The sequence below is a fragment of the Taurulus bubalis genome (assembly GCF_910589615.1).
Source record: "Taurulus bubalis genome assembly, chromosome: 7".
Taxonomy (NCBI): domain Eukaryota; kingdom Metazoa; phylum Chordata; class Actinopteri; order Perciformes; family Cottidae; genus Taurulus; species Taurulus bubalis.
In genome coordinates, this window is record NC_136595.1 from 12,220,374 (window position 1) to 12,234,887 (window position 14,514).

General features: G+C 40.9%; 1 protein-coding gene across 9 annotated transcripts in view; it reads right to left on the reverse strand.

Moving 5' to 3' along the window:
• Window positions 1-334: 334 nt before the first annotated feature.
• The window catches only part of dock7 (dedicator of cytokinesis 7), a gene marked incomplete at its 5' end in the record, with an annotated part of 46,303 nt that continues 32,123 nt past the window's right edge, over window positions 335-14,514 (reverse strand). For 3 of the 9 annotated variants that reach the window (XM_079221402.1, XM_079221394.1, XM_079221396.1), the window contains 21 exons: window positions 335-1,107; window positions 1,913-2,080; window positions 2,501-2,607; window positions 2,737-2,880; window positions 3,113-3,349; window positions 3,453-3,542; window positions 3,670-3,795; window positions 5,985-5,999; window positions 6,927-7,058; window positions 7,791-7,934; window positions 8,047-8,239; window positions 8,365-8,465; window positions 8,650-8,808; window positions 9,603-9,755; window positions 9,851-9,985; window positions 10,094-10,190; window positions 11,297-11,314; window positions 12,045-12,141; window positions 12,437-12,596; window positions 13,301-13,483; window positions 13,663-13,841. In XM_079221402.1, coding sequence (XP_079077528.1) covers window positions 1,065-1,107; window positions 1,913-2,080; window positions 2,501-2,607; window positions 2,737-2,880; window positions 3,113-3,349; window positions 3,453-3,542; window positions 3,670-3,795; window positions 5,985-5,999; window positions 6,927-7,058; window positions 7,791-7,934; window positions 8,047-8,239; window positions 8,365-8,465; window positions 8,650-8,808; window positions 9,603-9,755; window positions 9,851-9,985; window positions 10,094-10,190; window positions 11,297-11,314; window positions 12,045-12,141; window positions 12,437-12,596; window positions 13,301-13,483; window positions 13,663-13,841 — 2,681 coding nt within the window. In that variant the 3' untranslated portion in view covers window positions 335-1,064. Of the gene's footprint in view, window positions 1,108-1,912; window positions 2,081-2,500; window positions 2,608-2,736; window positions 2,881-3,112; window positions 3,350-3,452; window positions 3,543-3,669; window positions 3,805-5,984; window positions 6,000-6,926; window positions 7,059-7,790; window positions 7,935-8,046; window positions 8,240-8,364; window positions 8,466-8,649; window positions 8,809-9,602; window positions 9,756-9,850; window positions 9,986-10,093; window positions 10,191-11,296; window positions 11,315-12,044; window positions 12,142-12,436; window positions 12,597-13,300; window positions 13,484-13,662; window positions 13,842-14,514 lie in introns of all 9 variants that reach the window. The other 6 variants (XM_079221398.1, XM_079221397.1, XM_079221401.1 and 3 more) reach the window with 4 other exon arrangements.

Here is a 14,514-nt window from a genome sequence, read left to right on the forward strand (position 1 = left end):
TTGTGCTTATTCAGCGTTTTTGTAATTATAGCTTTGTTTAAAAAATATGATCGTGTTAAAATACTCAGTAAAGGTGACATTGTCTCAGGTTCCACCACGTCAGTGTTTATAAGTCCAATCATGGCTTCAGGGATTGAATTAGTTATTTAGCTTAGTATCCATTATGGCCCATATACCGGTTTGTACAGCTGTAGTTGTATATTCATGTTGGCAGGTTCAATTCTAAAGCAATAAAGTTTATACCTTCATCTGGTGATACTCATTCACACGCAACTGATTTATTGCTGTAAACTTAATAATCCTATATAAACACATTATGAATAAACACCAAACAGAACATTAAAATATTTATTTAGTAAAATATTTAAAATAAAGAAAACTACATAAAATAATACAAGGATGTTCAAAGTACCTAACTTTAAAATAGTCTTTCAAATAATGTTAAAGCATCATGATAAATAATGGTACCATTGTTTCCCCCCCGCAATTGAATTACATAATCTTGTTGTAAAATGTATTGCTACACCATAATACAAAAGTGCACACATGAAATTGAATATATTTGACACCTTGGCTTTTAAAATCACACCTTCTCTGCAGACACTTGTCAAAAATCAGCAGAAGAAAAGTGTTTTTTGGCACTTCAATTAACCAATAAAGGGATCTCAAAGCATTCTGTCTTCAGTGGCTTATTAGTTTGCATCCAGTCGATTCTGTTGGTTTCAAAAGTGGAGGCTAACATTAGTATATTTGTAGCAGTAGCATAAGGACATATCAAGACTTGTTGTTGTTGTGACAAATGGCCAGCAAAGAAAGATTCTACATGCCGAGGCATCGCTTTAATCCACTTCAATGTCCTTCTGATTGTGTAACAGTTTGTATGTAAATTAAGACACTGGAATGACGTACCAAGCCGCAATACTTTAAGCCTTTCTTTTGACATGCTATCTGGAAAACTGACCAACCTTCAAGAGACTCCTATTTACAATCGAGAATAAATTAATATTGCAATTTGTGGTGTGTGTTTGTGTGTGTGTGTGTGTGCGCGCCTGTATTCTTCATCTTCAAATGTCAAGCTTGCGAAGACTCATTCGGCTGAAGGAATCTCTGGAAACGAGAAGAAAAACAAGGAAGTGATTTGGGGGATTAACTGGACTTCGAGCCCAATGATTTTAGTAACATGTAGGCTGGTTAATCTGCTGTTTCCATTCACATTAAACAAAAACTGAAATCTGGTTTATGAGTAGTAAAATGTCCTGACAGAATAACCCAAACACATCATGTAGTCTGAAAGTCCCAAGCTACCTTGTCAAGCTGTCCGTTTGCTGCATGATTATCGAAGAAGCAAAAACAAAGACTCAAATTCACATCCAAAACGTATTGCAGGGTTTATGCAGGAATCCTGAAGTTAAAATTTATAATTTTTAAGAACCTTACCATACATTTAAGGAAGTCATTGCAACTTTAAGATCTAATCGGTTACACCAGCGAAACACTTTAACTTGCATGTGCTACCGATTGATTGTAAGATAGAACCACAAAGTCTGTGATAACATATTATGTCCTAAGTAAGTCGTACAATAGTATGCCTTTAAAGTCATAACATATACAAAAATAAAAAATGTGTGATTTTGTTTTGGTGACATAATCAGGCAGTGGGTTAGAACACCCTGCGCGTTGTTAAGCGCTGAAGGTTACACCCCCGCAAGACGGCGGGTCTCTGTAGAAACAAACACCACCACACACTCATCTCGGTTATTGAGCGCGATTATTTTGAGTCCATACATTGTTGTTTTAGGAAATTCTTGCATATTGTACCTTAAAGGGTGCTATGGGAGCTAAATTGATTCATCAACTTGTCATACTTTTTAGGATCCTGTATCATCTACATTCACACACAGAAGCAGCCTACCTGTGTGAGTTGACCTGAAGAACAGGTTTATAAAGCTGTGGGATCTTTCTGTTGATGAGGGGCTGAAGCGCCTCCTTCAGCCGGTGATAGTTCCTCTCCAGCTCCCGCTGGTACTCTTTCTGGTCTGGACCAATCAGGCTCTTGTTCTTACGCAGGGCATCTTCACACCTTGGGCAGACAAACAGTACTGCCATTTAGATTCTGTACAATGCTTTGTCTTGCTACTGTAGATGGAGATGATGGAGAATCTTTGCTTTGCTCCTTTTTTTGTAGCAAAGCTTATCACGACATCCGGCCATGTTAAGATTGAACTATAATTATATATAAACGTTCACTTTTCAGCAAACTGGCAAAAACCGTTCTCACAATAGCCATTAGGAATTGTGCTCTGTTTTTCCCTTGAAACATTCCAATATCAACAGCTACTTTTGACTAATTTAAACATTATTTTTCTTTTCCGAATTAGATCAGATAGTTTTCTAATTATTTTGACATACGCGTCACACAATTTAGAGATTGCTTTCTTATAATGTTTTGTTAAATTCTGTGACATGTTGCACCTGTGGATTCCTCATTCACAGTCCGTACCTCTTTGTGAAGTCTTTGAAGCAGAGCCGGAGCTTGTTGTGGTGTCTGTACAGCTTTGGGTCAATGGGAATCTCTGACAGGAACACCTGGGCCACCTCCAAAGGACCCTGGGGAAAACAGATGTGACTCTTCCTCTACAACTCCGCTTATGCTAATGATTTCCTCGAATTATACTTTTGTTCACCAATTGAAACAAATGTGTTATTGCTTATATATCTGACATCTTAAAACATTACCTGGTTGACAGTTGTGCCCACTGATCCCTGGAGGACCATCTGCAGCATCTTTGCATCAGAAGGGTCCTGGTGGGTGGCAAAGGCCAGCTCCTGAGTCTTCTTCTGCATGTCTTCTATTGCCACTTCGATGGGCGTGGATATGATCTGGAAAATGACAAAGACAAGCTGTTTCAAGAGTTGAATAAAACTGTTACTTTTACAATCACTTAATTTTCAGAATAGCATCCTTCCACAGCTGGAGGTAAGATACTGTCTGTTGTTTTGCAAAAATGTATAAAAATGCAAATCGTAACTAATGATTTTGTTGGATGTCTGAGAAAAAAATCAAGACAAACTAAAACAGGGACATAAAACAGGTGGAACAGTGTTCACCCACCTCCTCTTTGTGGATGATGTTGATGCGTGTCTTGATGTAGGGGAACGCGTGGGAGGTGGTGAGGATGGTCTTGCGTTTGAACTGTTCGTGCAGGTCCCCGTGGGCGCGCCCATCCAGAGTGAACGGGGTGCAGTAGACGAAGCGTCGCAAATTGTAGTTCTTGTCAAAGTAAGTGATGCGGTCCTTCATCTCGTACGTGTCGAAGTACGGCTCCACATATGTGATCTGGATGAATGCCTACAGAAATGACAATTCACATATTTTTGGTTGGTTAAGGTTTCAGGTTGTGTTCCCTCTGTTGGGATGAATACAATACATGTACACTCTGCCCAACACCAACCTTATTTGGGTCCAACTTGCACTTGTCCACTGGGTTAGAGTCCTTAATGACTTCTACCTGTTCCTCTCCGAATCGCTCTCCATAGAAACCCTGAGAAGAGAAGCAGCACAGAACCTCATTAGTTATGAGCAGAAGTACTAAAAGCATACATGGCCAGGAAAAAATGTATGAAGCGTGGTATTACAGGAGAACCTAGAGGCTTCAAGTTGGAATTTACCTCGAGCCTGTGAGAAATTTCCGCCAGCTTCGTGATGGCAGGCTCTTTGTACACAAACTCCTGCTCGTCCAAGTCGCCGAACTTTGAACCGTAAATTCCAACTCTGAAGTACGTACCAAACATCCTCTTTCCATCCTGCGAGCAGAGGGAGATACATGTTAGTGCTGAGCAGGAATAGAAATTAAATTCACATGAGAACATGTTTATTACACTCCAGATTGTCAAAATAAAACCTTTATAAATCATATAGACTGAGATACAGTGTTTACAGAGTACACACCATTGCTGTAGCTTATACATGTGTGTTTGAATGGTTTTCTAAGGATGTGAAGATATGGATAGAGTCAGATAGAAAGCAGCAACCTCAAGATTATCATCCGCACATTTAGTCAATAGTAACCACAGTCACACAGTAATAAGCAGGTATGACATATTAGCATTCGCTGAAGAAATTCCAGTTTTTACAAGACTGTTTGACAGTTTTTCCACCTCTACAATGGTAAAGTACACAGAGAACAGGACGGTCCCTTGTTTCATATCAGGATAACAGGCAGAGGGTGGAAACAGGCAGGAAACTATTTTAAAATAAGCATTTACCAGTCAGCAGAATACTCACGAACAAGTCGAACAGATACTACTAAATAGGAATATCATTGAATAAATTGAAATCAACTCTAACTTTCTTTCTTTTGCCGAGCATGTACGTGCACATGTTCTATGACTGCGTTTTGCCTGCTTTGAGAAAAGTAGGCCAAACAAAAGCACGAGAGAAGTATGCTACAAAAGGAGCTCGAGATTGCATTAATCAGCCACAGGAGTCATGAGCAGTTACGGAAAACACAAGAAACCCTGAGAAAACAAGAACAAAAATGCCCACAACTACTTCAAATGGATGCCGTAACTCAACCACTCTGTGATATTTTAGGAAGAACAGACGTTCAGTGACAAAAAATGGCCATTGAATGTTGTTTCCCTCAGACATTCAGAAAGCAATTTCAGATTAAAGTTCTTTACAGTCAGAAAACACAGCAGGAGTGATACATATGTACAGGTGGGAGTGACCGAGTGTGTATAACATAAGAAAGGGAGAAGCTGTGAACAAGTAGCACAGGTTGTTGGCATGTTACCTCGAGTAAAAGATCATTTCATAAACCCTCGTGGTAGCTGCAAACCTCAGGCAAATCTTAAAAATCCATCATGTATTTTTACTACAACTGCTCATTGAAAAATACATTTAAGCAAACATTTAAGGCCCTGTAAACTAAGGAACTTACCACAAGACACAATTAAGTAAAGTGGAAAGGAAGGGTCGGCAACCAGGGAAATCAAAAAGGAGAAAACAGAACAAATTTTAATGAGGATTGGGTTCCTCCAGAGAACATACAGACTAGATAAATATCTCCAAAGATTTTTTAAAAAAGAACATAAAGTCATTGTGGAGGATCCAGAACATGCAGACAGTTATGACAAAAAGGTAGAAAAACTAAGTGAGAAAGAACAGATCCACCACTGTCAGGAACACAACATGCACTACCAGTGCATTTCTAAAAAAAAAGGAACACAGCGTGCTCCGCCATTTCATGCAACAAATCATGAGAACTTAAAAGGTTAATACTGTTAAGAAAAGAACTGAATGGATGAAACAATATCAGGGGTCGATTTAGTTTGAACTATTAAAAGAAAGGGCAAGAATAAGAACTAATCAAAATAAAAAGGGGAAAAAATCAAGTAATCCTGAGATTACTGTGAGTTGAACCCTCTTGACTGCCTCAGGAATTTGGTTTTAAAAGGCTCATTTAATGGCGTGTGGAAAGAATGACCAATGGCTAGAGCAGGGGAGCTAACAGATACCCTTCGCCTGAAAACAGTGCACTGAAATCGAGCCCCGTGGTTGAATGAGATGAGATGAAAGTGCGACAGCAGACGCTGTCAGACGATGAGCGTGTTCTGACTGACGCACCAGCAGATAGACAGAAGATGAAGACAGGAAGAGTGCGGATTGTGCAGGTGATGCATTCATTGAGACCGAGTCACACGGTGTTGGCTCCCATGCACGGCCGGCCAACACGGTCACGTTATGAGAACACGCCCCTCTTGCACATAAAGAAGAGGGAGGAGAGAGGGAAACAAGGGTGTCCCCAGCGGGTGGCAGACAGTTGACATTGTCTGCCGGTGTTAATGGATTTGGCCGTGTGTAACAAAGCAAAGAGAGCAACAGAATGCCCACGGCTAGCAAATAAAAAGATGAGTGAACAAAAAGTACGAAAAGATAAACAACACGAGCAGGGCCAAGCAGGAACTATTTAGCCACCTACCTCCCAGCCAGTACTCTGTGTGACAAAGAGAATACAGGACACGTAAACGACCACACACAAACACCCCTACAGAACAGCGTGGCAGTCGCACACGGTTGATGTTACAGCAAGGAGAATGGACTCTTTTAAACTAATCCAGGTTACGAGCTGGAGTGGAAAACAGCTGACCGGACAGACAGAAAATGATCCTCGATTCATTCTATAAGGATATGTTTTTGTGTGTGTCTGTAACCCACAGCTTGCCTTGAACTTAACATCATAATTATGAGTCACACAACTGGCCTTTAAGAAAAAGCACAACCGGAGTCTCTTCCCACGCCTCGTGCATCCTGTTTCCTACTTTACGAGCATTCAAAATCTCTGACAGTATTTATAAATAAACACACAAACTGGAACTAAAATGCCCAAATAATAAATCCATGCAAAGCTGTGTTTGTGTGAAGGCTAGGCAACATGACTATATGACCTCGATGTTTCCAGTTGTGTTTGGTGGTGCTATCGCCTCATTTGTTTGAAGAACGTGACGTATTCTGAGGCAATGAAGATGAAAAACTTTGCTCCTTGTGGCCCGACCTCGGTTTTGTCCCACTTCTCTATTATATAATCTTGCTGGAAGAAACTTAAGCCCTCTTAAGTGCACCTGTGCAAAACATTCATGTGACTGTGTCAGTGAGATTTTGGGGTGTTCCTGTTGAGTTATGATCTTATTCTGTTTGAACAAATCAAATCAACATTATGTAACCCAGATGTGATCTTTTCATAGCAAGAGACTAACAATAAAAAACCAAAAAATATATAATCTGCGTCACAGAGAGATAAAAAAAGAATACTATTTTGGTTCTTATTCAGTGTCAGCTTCACACTTCGAGCTGCTGGAGCCTGGTGTGACAGAGGAGATCTACTTTGTGTACGTGTGTATACAATATGTATGCATGTATTTACCTGATGCACAATTTTGCCAAAGGCTTCCTGTAGTTTACCATGAATGGTGGCTAGCTTCTTTGCGTCCCGGTTGGCTTCATGGACAGGAATCAGTACCTTGTACACTTCGTTTACCGCCTCATACATGCCCGCCTGTAAAGGAGATAGAGACAAATGTTAGTGTAAGAGCCACAAGTGTATTATTGGTACATTGTAATTTCAGGAAAGTTAATAATGTAATATTCAGAATTATGCTCATGGTGCAGGAACTATGATAAGTAAAATATATTGAAAGATATTTATGTTAATGATTGACGCTCCCTCTCCGTGATTTAATGACGTCATGACGGCAGCAGGTGCAAAACAAAAGCTGCATTCGGCATGGGAGCATATAGTTTTTCTACCGTATGACCGTGTGACCGTGTTAGTTAACGTTTTTGCTGCATAAAATAAAGACCAAAGGAAACGAAGTAAACGATCTCTTGTCATTCATGTACGAAAAGGAACTCATTGTGTCTGCAGCTCTTTAGCGGCTTAATAACGAACAACGCCGACGGAACGCCGCTACAGTTAGTATGGTACAGTCACTCATTCAAAAATACAACACCTAGTCTTAAATTTATAGATTTTCATTTGACTTAAAAGGCCGGAATTAGGATCACTGGAAAAGTTACACGCACATCTGACTACAGCCTTACATTACGCTTTGTTTACAGGTCTACTGATAAGACGAGTTAGAATGAATACATACTATGACTCATAGTGAAATCAGTCCAATTGTTTGGTGAGAGAAAAAGAAAGCCAGCTGCTTCAAAATCCCTGACTACATCCTCAACGTCAACTCCCATTCGCCTAATCCCACATCCATCCTTCTCCACTTCTCACCATGGAGAAAGAGGCAGCAGCCTGCTCCAGGAGTCCCATGAGGCCGATCTCTGTGAAGTATTTCCCAGAGCAAATACCCTCCTCATCCGGTGACACCACATCATCAGAGACTGCAGATTCCTCCAGCACATTGGAAGAAATATTCTGGAGCACACATGAAGAAATACAAGAAGAACAATACAAGCACACACATCAGCAGACATTTCTATTGCCAGGCATGTGAACACACATTACATGTATCCAGTGCTCTCCTTACCTGGAAGGTGACACAGCCCACAGGCAGATACTTGCGGTCCTCCAGCATGCTCAGGTATTCTGCGACCAGAGCAGCGCTGTGCACCAGACACTGAGCAGCCTCGGCGTGGTTGTTCCTCTCGGTGTGTTTCCCAGCCATGTTCTGAAGCCACGTCAGCCGCAGGTCTGGTGACGTCTGGTAACCCTTTGCAATCCTGGAGACGTGAAGTCAAAGACACACATGAATGCATATAAACAACTAGGTGACAGCGATCACCGCGCAGAAATACATTTGTAGGTGATCGAAAGGTGTTTGCTCGAGTGTGTGTGTATTCTGTACCTGTACATGAGATCTATCAGCATCTCAGGATCTTCCTGGTGCTCCTTCATCTTGACTGTGTCGGACAGGATCATGTGCAGGTTAAACACAAGGTCCTGGACCTGAAAAAGAACGATCAAAAGAATGCAGACCTTGAGTTACTGCTAGCTCGATGGTGTAGTGGAGAACACAAGTACAAATCAGTCAATTCAGGAAATAAACTCAATCATCAAGTTGTCAGTCAGTTAACAGTCCTCGAACACTGAGATGGAAGACAACTAAAGAATGTGATGGATAAATCTGTACCTGGTCTGGGAACGTGGTCTCCCTCAGCTCCAGATCCTCCTCTCCGTAGGTAAGGATGGTCTTTAGAGAGCGACGCAAAAACTCCTCGTTAAAATTCTGAGACGTTCCCACCAGCGAAGAAAGAGACATGGTCACCTGCATCTTCACTCTTGCAAAGTTCTGAAAGCGCAACCACAAAGGAAAGAAAAGGGTCAAACTATCAACATTTTGTCAAGGCTATGGACTATTGTGTGACAGACTAGGACTGCGGAGGAAGTCATTTTGAAAGGTGTCTGAAAGGTGTGAACGTCTGCCTGTGCAATAACGAAAGGAAAATGATGCGTTCACATGCAATTAGGCCTTACATAGATGGCTGATTGCAATGATCAAAAATTGTTTTGTACTAAAGTGGGGGGACGTAAAGTGAAAGAAAAACAACGGAATAAAAATAAAGGAATAAACCAATAAGAGATCATACCTGAGAAATGGCGAACCAGAAGTAAAATAATTCCTCATTATAACAGATTGAATCATTAGAAGGGCAATCTGAGCGCGCAGACCTCCTTTAAGGCCATGCCCCGTCTCACAATGTTAAAAACAGTGATTATTCTGACCCGCTCTTACATTTTAAGGGTTCTTCTTTTGCCAAACAGACAAACAAACTGAACCGTGAACATACCCTTCTTGGCGGTGGTAATAATAGCAGTGCTTTCACTTAAGTAATCAGATAATTATGAACAACCTGCTCTCTGAATAAGAAGCGCTTGCAAAGCACATGAGACTTAAAATGTGACATTCAATTAGAGGTAATTTAGTGTGGTATTTTTAACCTTTACTAGTGACACATTGTAGAAGCGCTTTGAAAGCTACACTCCAAAAAGGTCTTTAACCTCGTCATCCCAGGTTCATGAACAAATGTTGCTGACAACACAACATTTTAAGTTGTAACTCTTCATTTTGTCAGTTGTACTTACGTTGCCGATCTCAAAGTTTTGCCTCATGAGGAGGTAGAGGGAGGCGCTGGCATGGGCCCTGATGGTACTTATGCTGCTGCTGCAGCTCCTTAACAATCGCAAACACAGGTCCGCACACTGCTCCGTTTCCTCCTCGAACAGCAGTTCAGGAAACTACACAAGCAGAGAGAAATGTACTCAAATTGACACAATACAAGTATTAAGTCCTGGAAGAAATTGCATTAGAATAACAAGTCCAGGAAACTAACCTTCGACACCAGTGCCCTCTGTGTGGCAAAGCAATGCTGGAGGTAGAGGGCGCTCTGGTTGCAGGCCATGCTGTGGAGCAACACCTTCAGCACCCCACCCAGGATACTCTCCTTGGACTCTGTCACGGATACCGTCTGAAGGTAGAGGAAAACATATGCAGTTGTAATAGGAGCATGTGTGGGTTTATGTTTGCTTAAGTGTTCTGCGTGAGGAAATGAAGAAAGTCTGGGTCACTTGCATACCTGTACAATGATCTCCAAGGTGTCAAGAATAATTACATTGGCCTCCGTCGCAAGGTTACCATCAATAAGTGCTTCATGTTCCAGCTCAGCTCTGGTCCTGCAATCAAGACAATAGAAAATACCGTCAGACCGATGACCAACTCCAACATTGTGATGCTGATGATGTTCAACCTTGAAAGTTGTAGAGGCTGCCAATCACCACATTAGTCATGAACAATGTAGGAATCTCTGAGTGGAAGAAAAACGTATGTGCTGAGTAGAACCTCAGGCAATTATCTTGTTTTCATAAACTTTGATGATATATGATATCTTCGTACAACAACAGCAAAAGTTGATAAACATAATAACTGTAATTAAATAAATGTTTCACTGCAAGATGTCTTTTAACCTCAAACACAGACCTCAAACTATTTGAAATGATTAAGCATTAAGCATGCTGACCCACATGTAGAACGCTAGTTCAAACCTATAACTTCCCTCACCAGAGAGTTAAGACGTCTGAAGGCCTTGATGAGGATGTTCTTCAACATTAAGTAATAACAGCCTAGTAATCCATTCATGGTCTATAGGTAGAGCACTAGAGCTAAATATTGTATATCTGCATGTACTATGTGTTTGAGTATGAAACTATATCAGGACAGGCTTTTAGTAGTTATGAATCTGACTTTCACATTTTTCCAAAGAATAAACAAAGAATCTATGACAAACAAGAGCTGTTGCTATATGTTTCTTGCTTTTTGCTGCAGCAACAACCAGGAAGACACACGAGTCAGAACCCCAAAACAAGAAGCACACTGGTTAAGAAGCAAAAAAGACCCACTGCAACCAATACCAACCCCGAGACAGCCACTGTTACCAGGACAAAGGGAATGATGGGATGGGGGGGGGGGTTAAGGGTCAGAACCAGGATCAGGGCTCTGTTGGTGCATTCATGTGCATGTGTAAACTTAGGAAGTCAAAATTGAGGAGAAAAATGAATGACAACATGGGTGCATCAGTGACTAAAATAATTACTGTGGAATTTAAAATGAATTAGGAAATCAATACTTGTTTAAAGCCAAGTTAATCAGGAGGAAATCTATTAAAATGCATCCTGTGTCCATGGCAACCAGCTGCCCACAAGCATGTGAATACACCATAAACGAGGAACTAAAGCAGCGGGGAATTCAAAAGAGCACACGGAAAAGGTGGACCATACAATACCTGATTGATCTGTGATTCCTACGTAAACACACAGCAATGTGAGAGAACAAATGGAAATTAAGAAAAAATAAAAGGCTTGAGCTAAATGTACAACAAGAAAGAAAAAATCTAATTTCAAACCAAAAGAAAGCATAGCATTGTATCTTTTGTCACCATTTAACTAAATAAGTGACATAAGATACAAAAACTGTAGCTTTTGAGTGCATGCAACACAGATATCTGCGGTTGCTGGGCAAACATGACAATTATTTTGTTAATCATATTTAAATAAGTCTGATTCTATTCCTATGTAAATCTGTAGGGAAAATGAAAAAAATACATGGAAACTCATTATAAATAGAGATGATCTCAAAGTCTCATCATAGAGAGATTTGGCTTGTTGATGGTTTGTATCTATTACTAGATGGACTGTAGCGGTGATATCCTGATAAAGAGGATAAAAGGATGATACTTTCCAATCTTTTATTTCAGTTTACGATTTTAAATGACTGATTATATTTGAGGGGAAAAACACAGGCTGAGCTGAAGCGGGATGGGCATTTTCATAACATTTATGGATTATTTTGTATACACGCTCTTTGTGTACTCCATTTTGTGTGTGTGTGTGTGTGTGTTCTTTCAGAAAACCAAAACTATAGAACACACTTCACTTAATAATCAGTTTTGGGGTCTTAGGAGTATCTTTTAAGTTTTTCTGTGACATAAAGTAAGAATTCAGGAAATAGATTAAATATTAGAAAGAGCGTACTTGTCCATCTTTTCACTGTTTTGTCTCCAGTGGGTCATGTCCTTCCTCCATCGAAGGTTCTCCTGACTGCCAAAAGCACTGCCAGATGGACTCCGTTCTAAATGGTGGGGAAAGGATTGTTTACTTTTTTATTGGTGGTGAAAGAAGGTATGTGTACACAGAGAAACGTGATTGACGTTGGCTGAACGTCTGTAGTTAGCTCTACAATACGAATCAAGTGGTGGGTGGAGAAAGCAGGATACATTGTGTGTCTGTCTTTAAGTTACACAACACCTCCTTGTTTCGTACTTATTGTTTTAGCCTTACGTTGTGCGTGTGTATGTATCTATGTGTGCTTCCAAAACATGGCGATTTAGGAGGGCATGTGCACTTTCTGAAATGTGTTAACCTACCTAGCTGTCCGCGGCTGCGTCGCACCATCTCCTGCCGGGCACCAATGCTGCCCAGTATGGCCTCCTCCAGTTTGGCCTTCATGTCTTTGGACTTCTTAAAGGTCAGGCTGTTCATCCGCTCGAATGCCTTCTTCCCCTGCATGGTGAACACAACATGGGCCTTGTATCCATGAGGCAGAGGATGAGTGGACGGACAGAGAACACAGCGAGGAAGTTATTTGCACCACAGCACTCAGCAGGCAAAGCATGTTTGAAGCATAAAAGCAAATGTGCAAGCACAGAAAAGCAAACAGCAAGCAGATAGCACAGCAGAAAGGGAAACACCTAGAAATAAATGAATGATTAAAGCTGAGAGAGCAGCAAGTTGTCTGCTTTTACTATTTCATCATCACCTTCAGTCGGCAAAGCATAGTAACGGCAGAGAAGCTTGTTCTGAATGCAAGAGGATAGTGCTGACTAATCATCCGTAGAAGCTTTAGAAGCGTCCTTTTTAAAGTGAACATATCTGAAATCAGCCTAAACTACATCCTAAATGTGGGATGTGAATGTAAAATAACATAGTACACACTTTTACTTTGTGTATGTATCTATCTATGTATTTGTGGATGTATTATTTTTTATTATATTTCATTATATTAAAAAATAAATTAAAAAGCCTGTTGTAAATTAGCGTTTCGCTACAAACACTCAACAGAGTGCATTTGTTTTTTGTGCATAGATGTATGTTATAAATTATAATGCCACTGTGATGTCCATATCAAATAAATAAAGTCAAAGTATGAATAACGAGCATACTTAACATACCCAACGACCCTCTGTGCCCCTGACACCGATATAGTGGTTTATCAGTCTGTCTGGTGTTACCTTGTACTCAAAGCAGGAGACGCAGAGGTAGAGAAGATCCAGCAGGCGGTTGAGCTGCGACACCGACAGGTCTGTGAACCACTTCTGTAACACCAGCTCATCCGCGTTCTTCAACACCCACAGCAGACAGATGAGCAGACTACGACTTGACTCGGCCGAGAAGCTCCCGTGCTGACGACTCGCCTGGAGAGACGGACGACCAGGAATCAAGGAGGAGGAAAGAACACAGATGAACAAAAAAGCTTAAAAAGATTACACACGGCATGATGAGAAATGACGGCCTCGTGTTTGTTTAAGATTTTGTAACAATGACCAAGTAGGAGGACTGTTCCGTTAATTAATTTCAGATTATTGTGGCAAACCTGCGAGTTCAGCAAGAAGCTGCTTGGTCGGGACATCGGAGTGGGGGTGGAGGTGCCTGCTATCGCCATGGCGACAGTCTGGCTGATCAGGCTGTTACCCTCTCCTCCTTCTGCCTCCTCTCCACTGCCGCCCATCGCTGCTCCCTGGGGACCTGGCCGACCCCACTGGTTATGGGACTCTGGTGACATAAAAACGAGAGATAAGAAAGTTGACAAATGAACTGAAGCATTACAATTTGGACTGACGTTCTTGGTGATGTGAAGTGTGGGGTTCATAATTATAGATGGGGGAAAACCTCCATAGTCTGATACACATAGAAACATGGCAGTAACTGTTTATGTACCTTCTCTGTACAACAAGTGGAGAGCAAGGAAACCATTATACTAAATGTAGGTGATAAACTAATGGGGATGTTTTGAATGGGATCTTACTCAATTAAAAAAATAATACTATTTAAAAAGAAAAGTAAAACTCTCTCACAAAACTTTATTCAGACAAAGCTTTATAACATGAGCATAACTGACTCTGGATCTACTGCTAACATTCAATAATTTATGAATGGGTAATTTAAATACAACCTCCAGGTCTTGGGTAGGCAAGTTCACCGGGCTGGATTAAAGGAGAGCAAAATAAACGCAGTAGATATTAACTAAGGTTGGAGATCAGGCACATTATTGTGCAACATCCTTTGCAGGTCCAATGATAACCTTTTGAGTTCCAAAGGATGTGCTATTACAGGTCACAATGTAACTCTGCCATCGCTTTTGTTTGAATAGCTGAGGTTATTTGGGATTTCGTCACATTATGTCTCAAGAGAGAGAACCTCGAGCCCCAAATGCTGCATGCCTCAT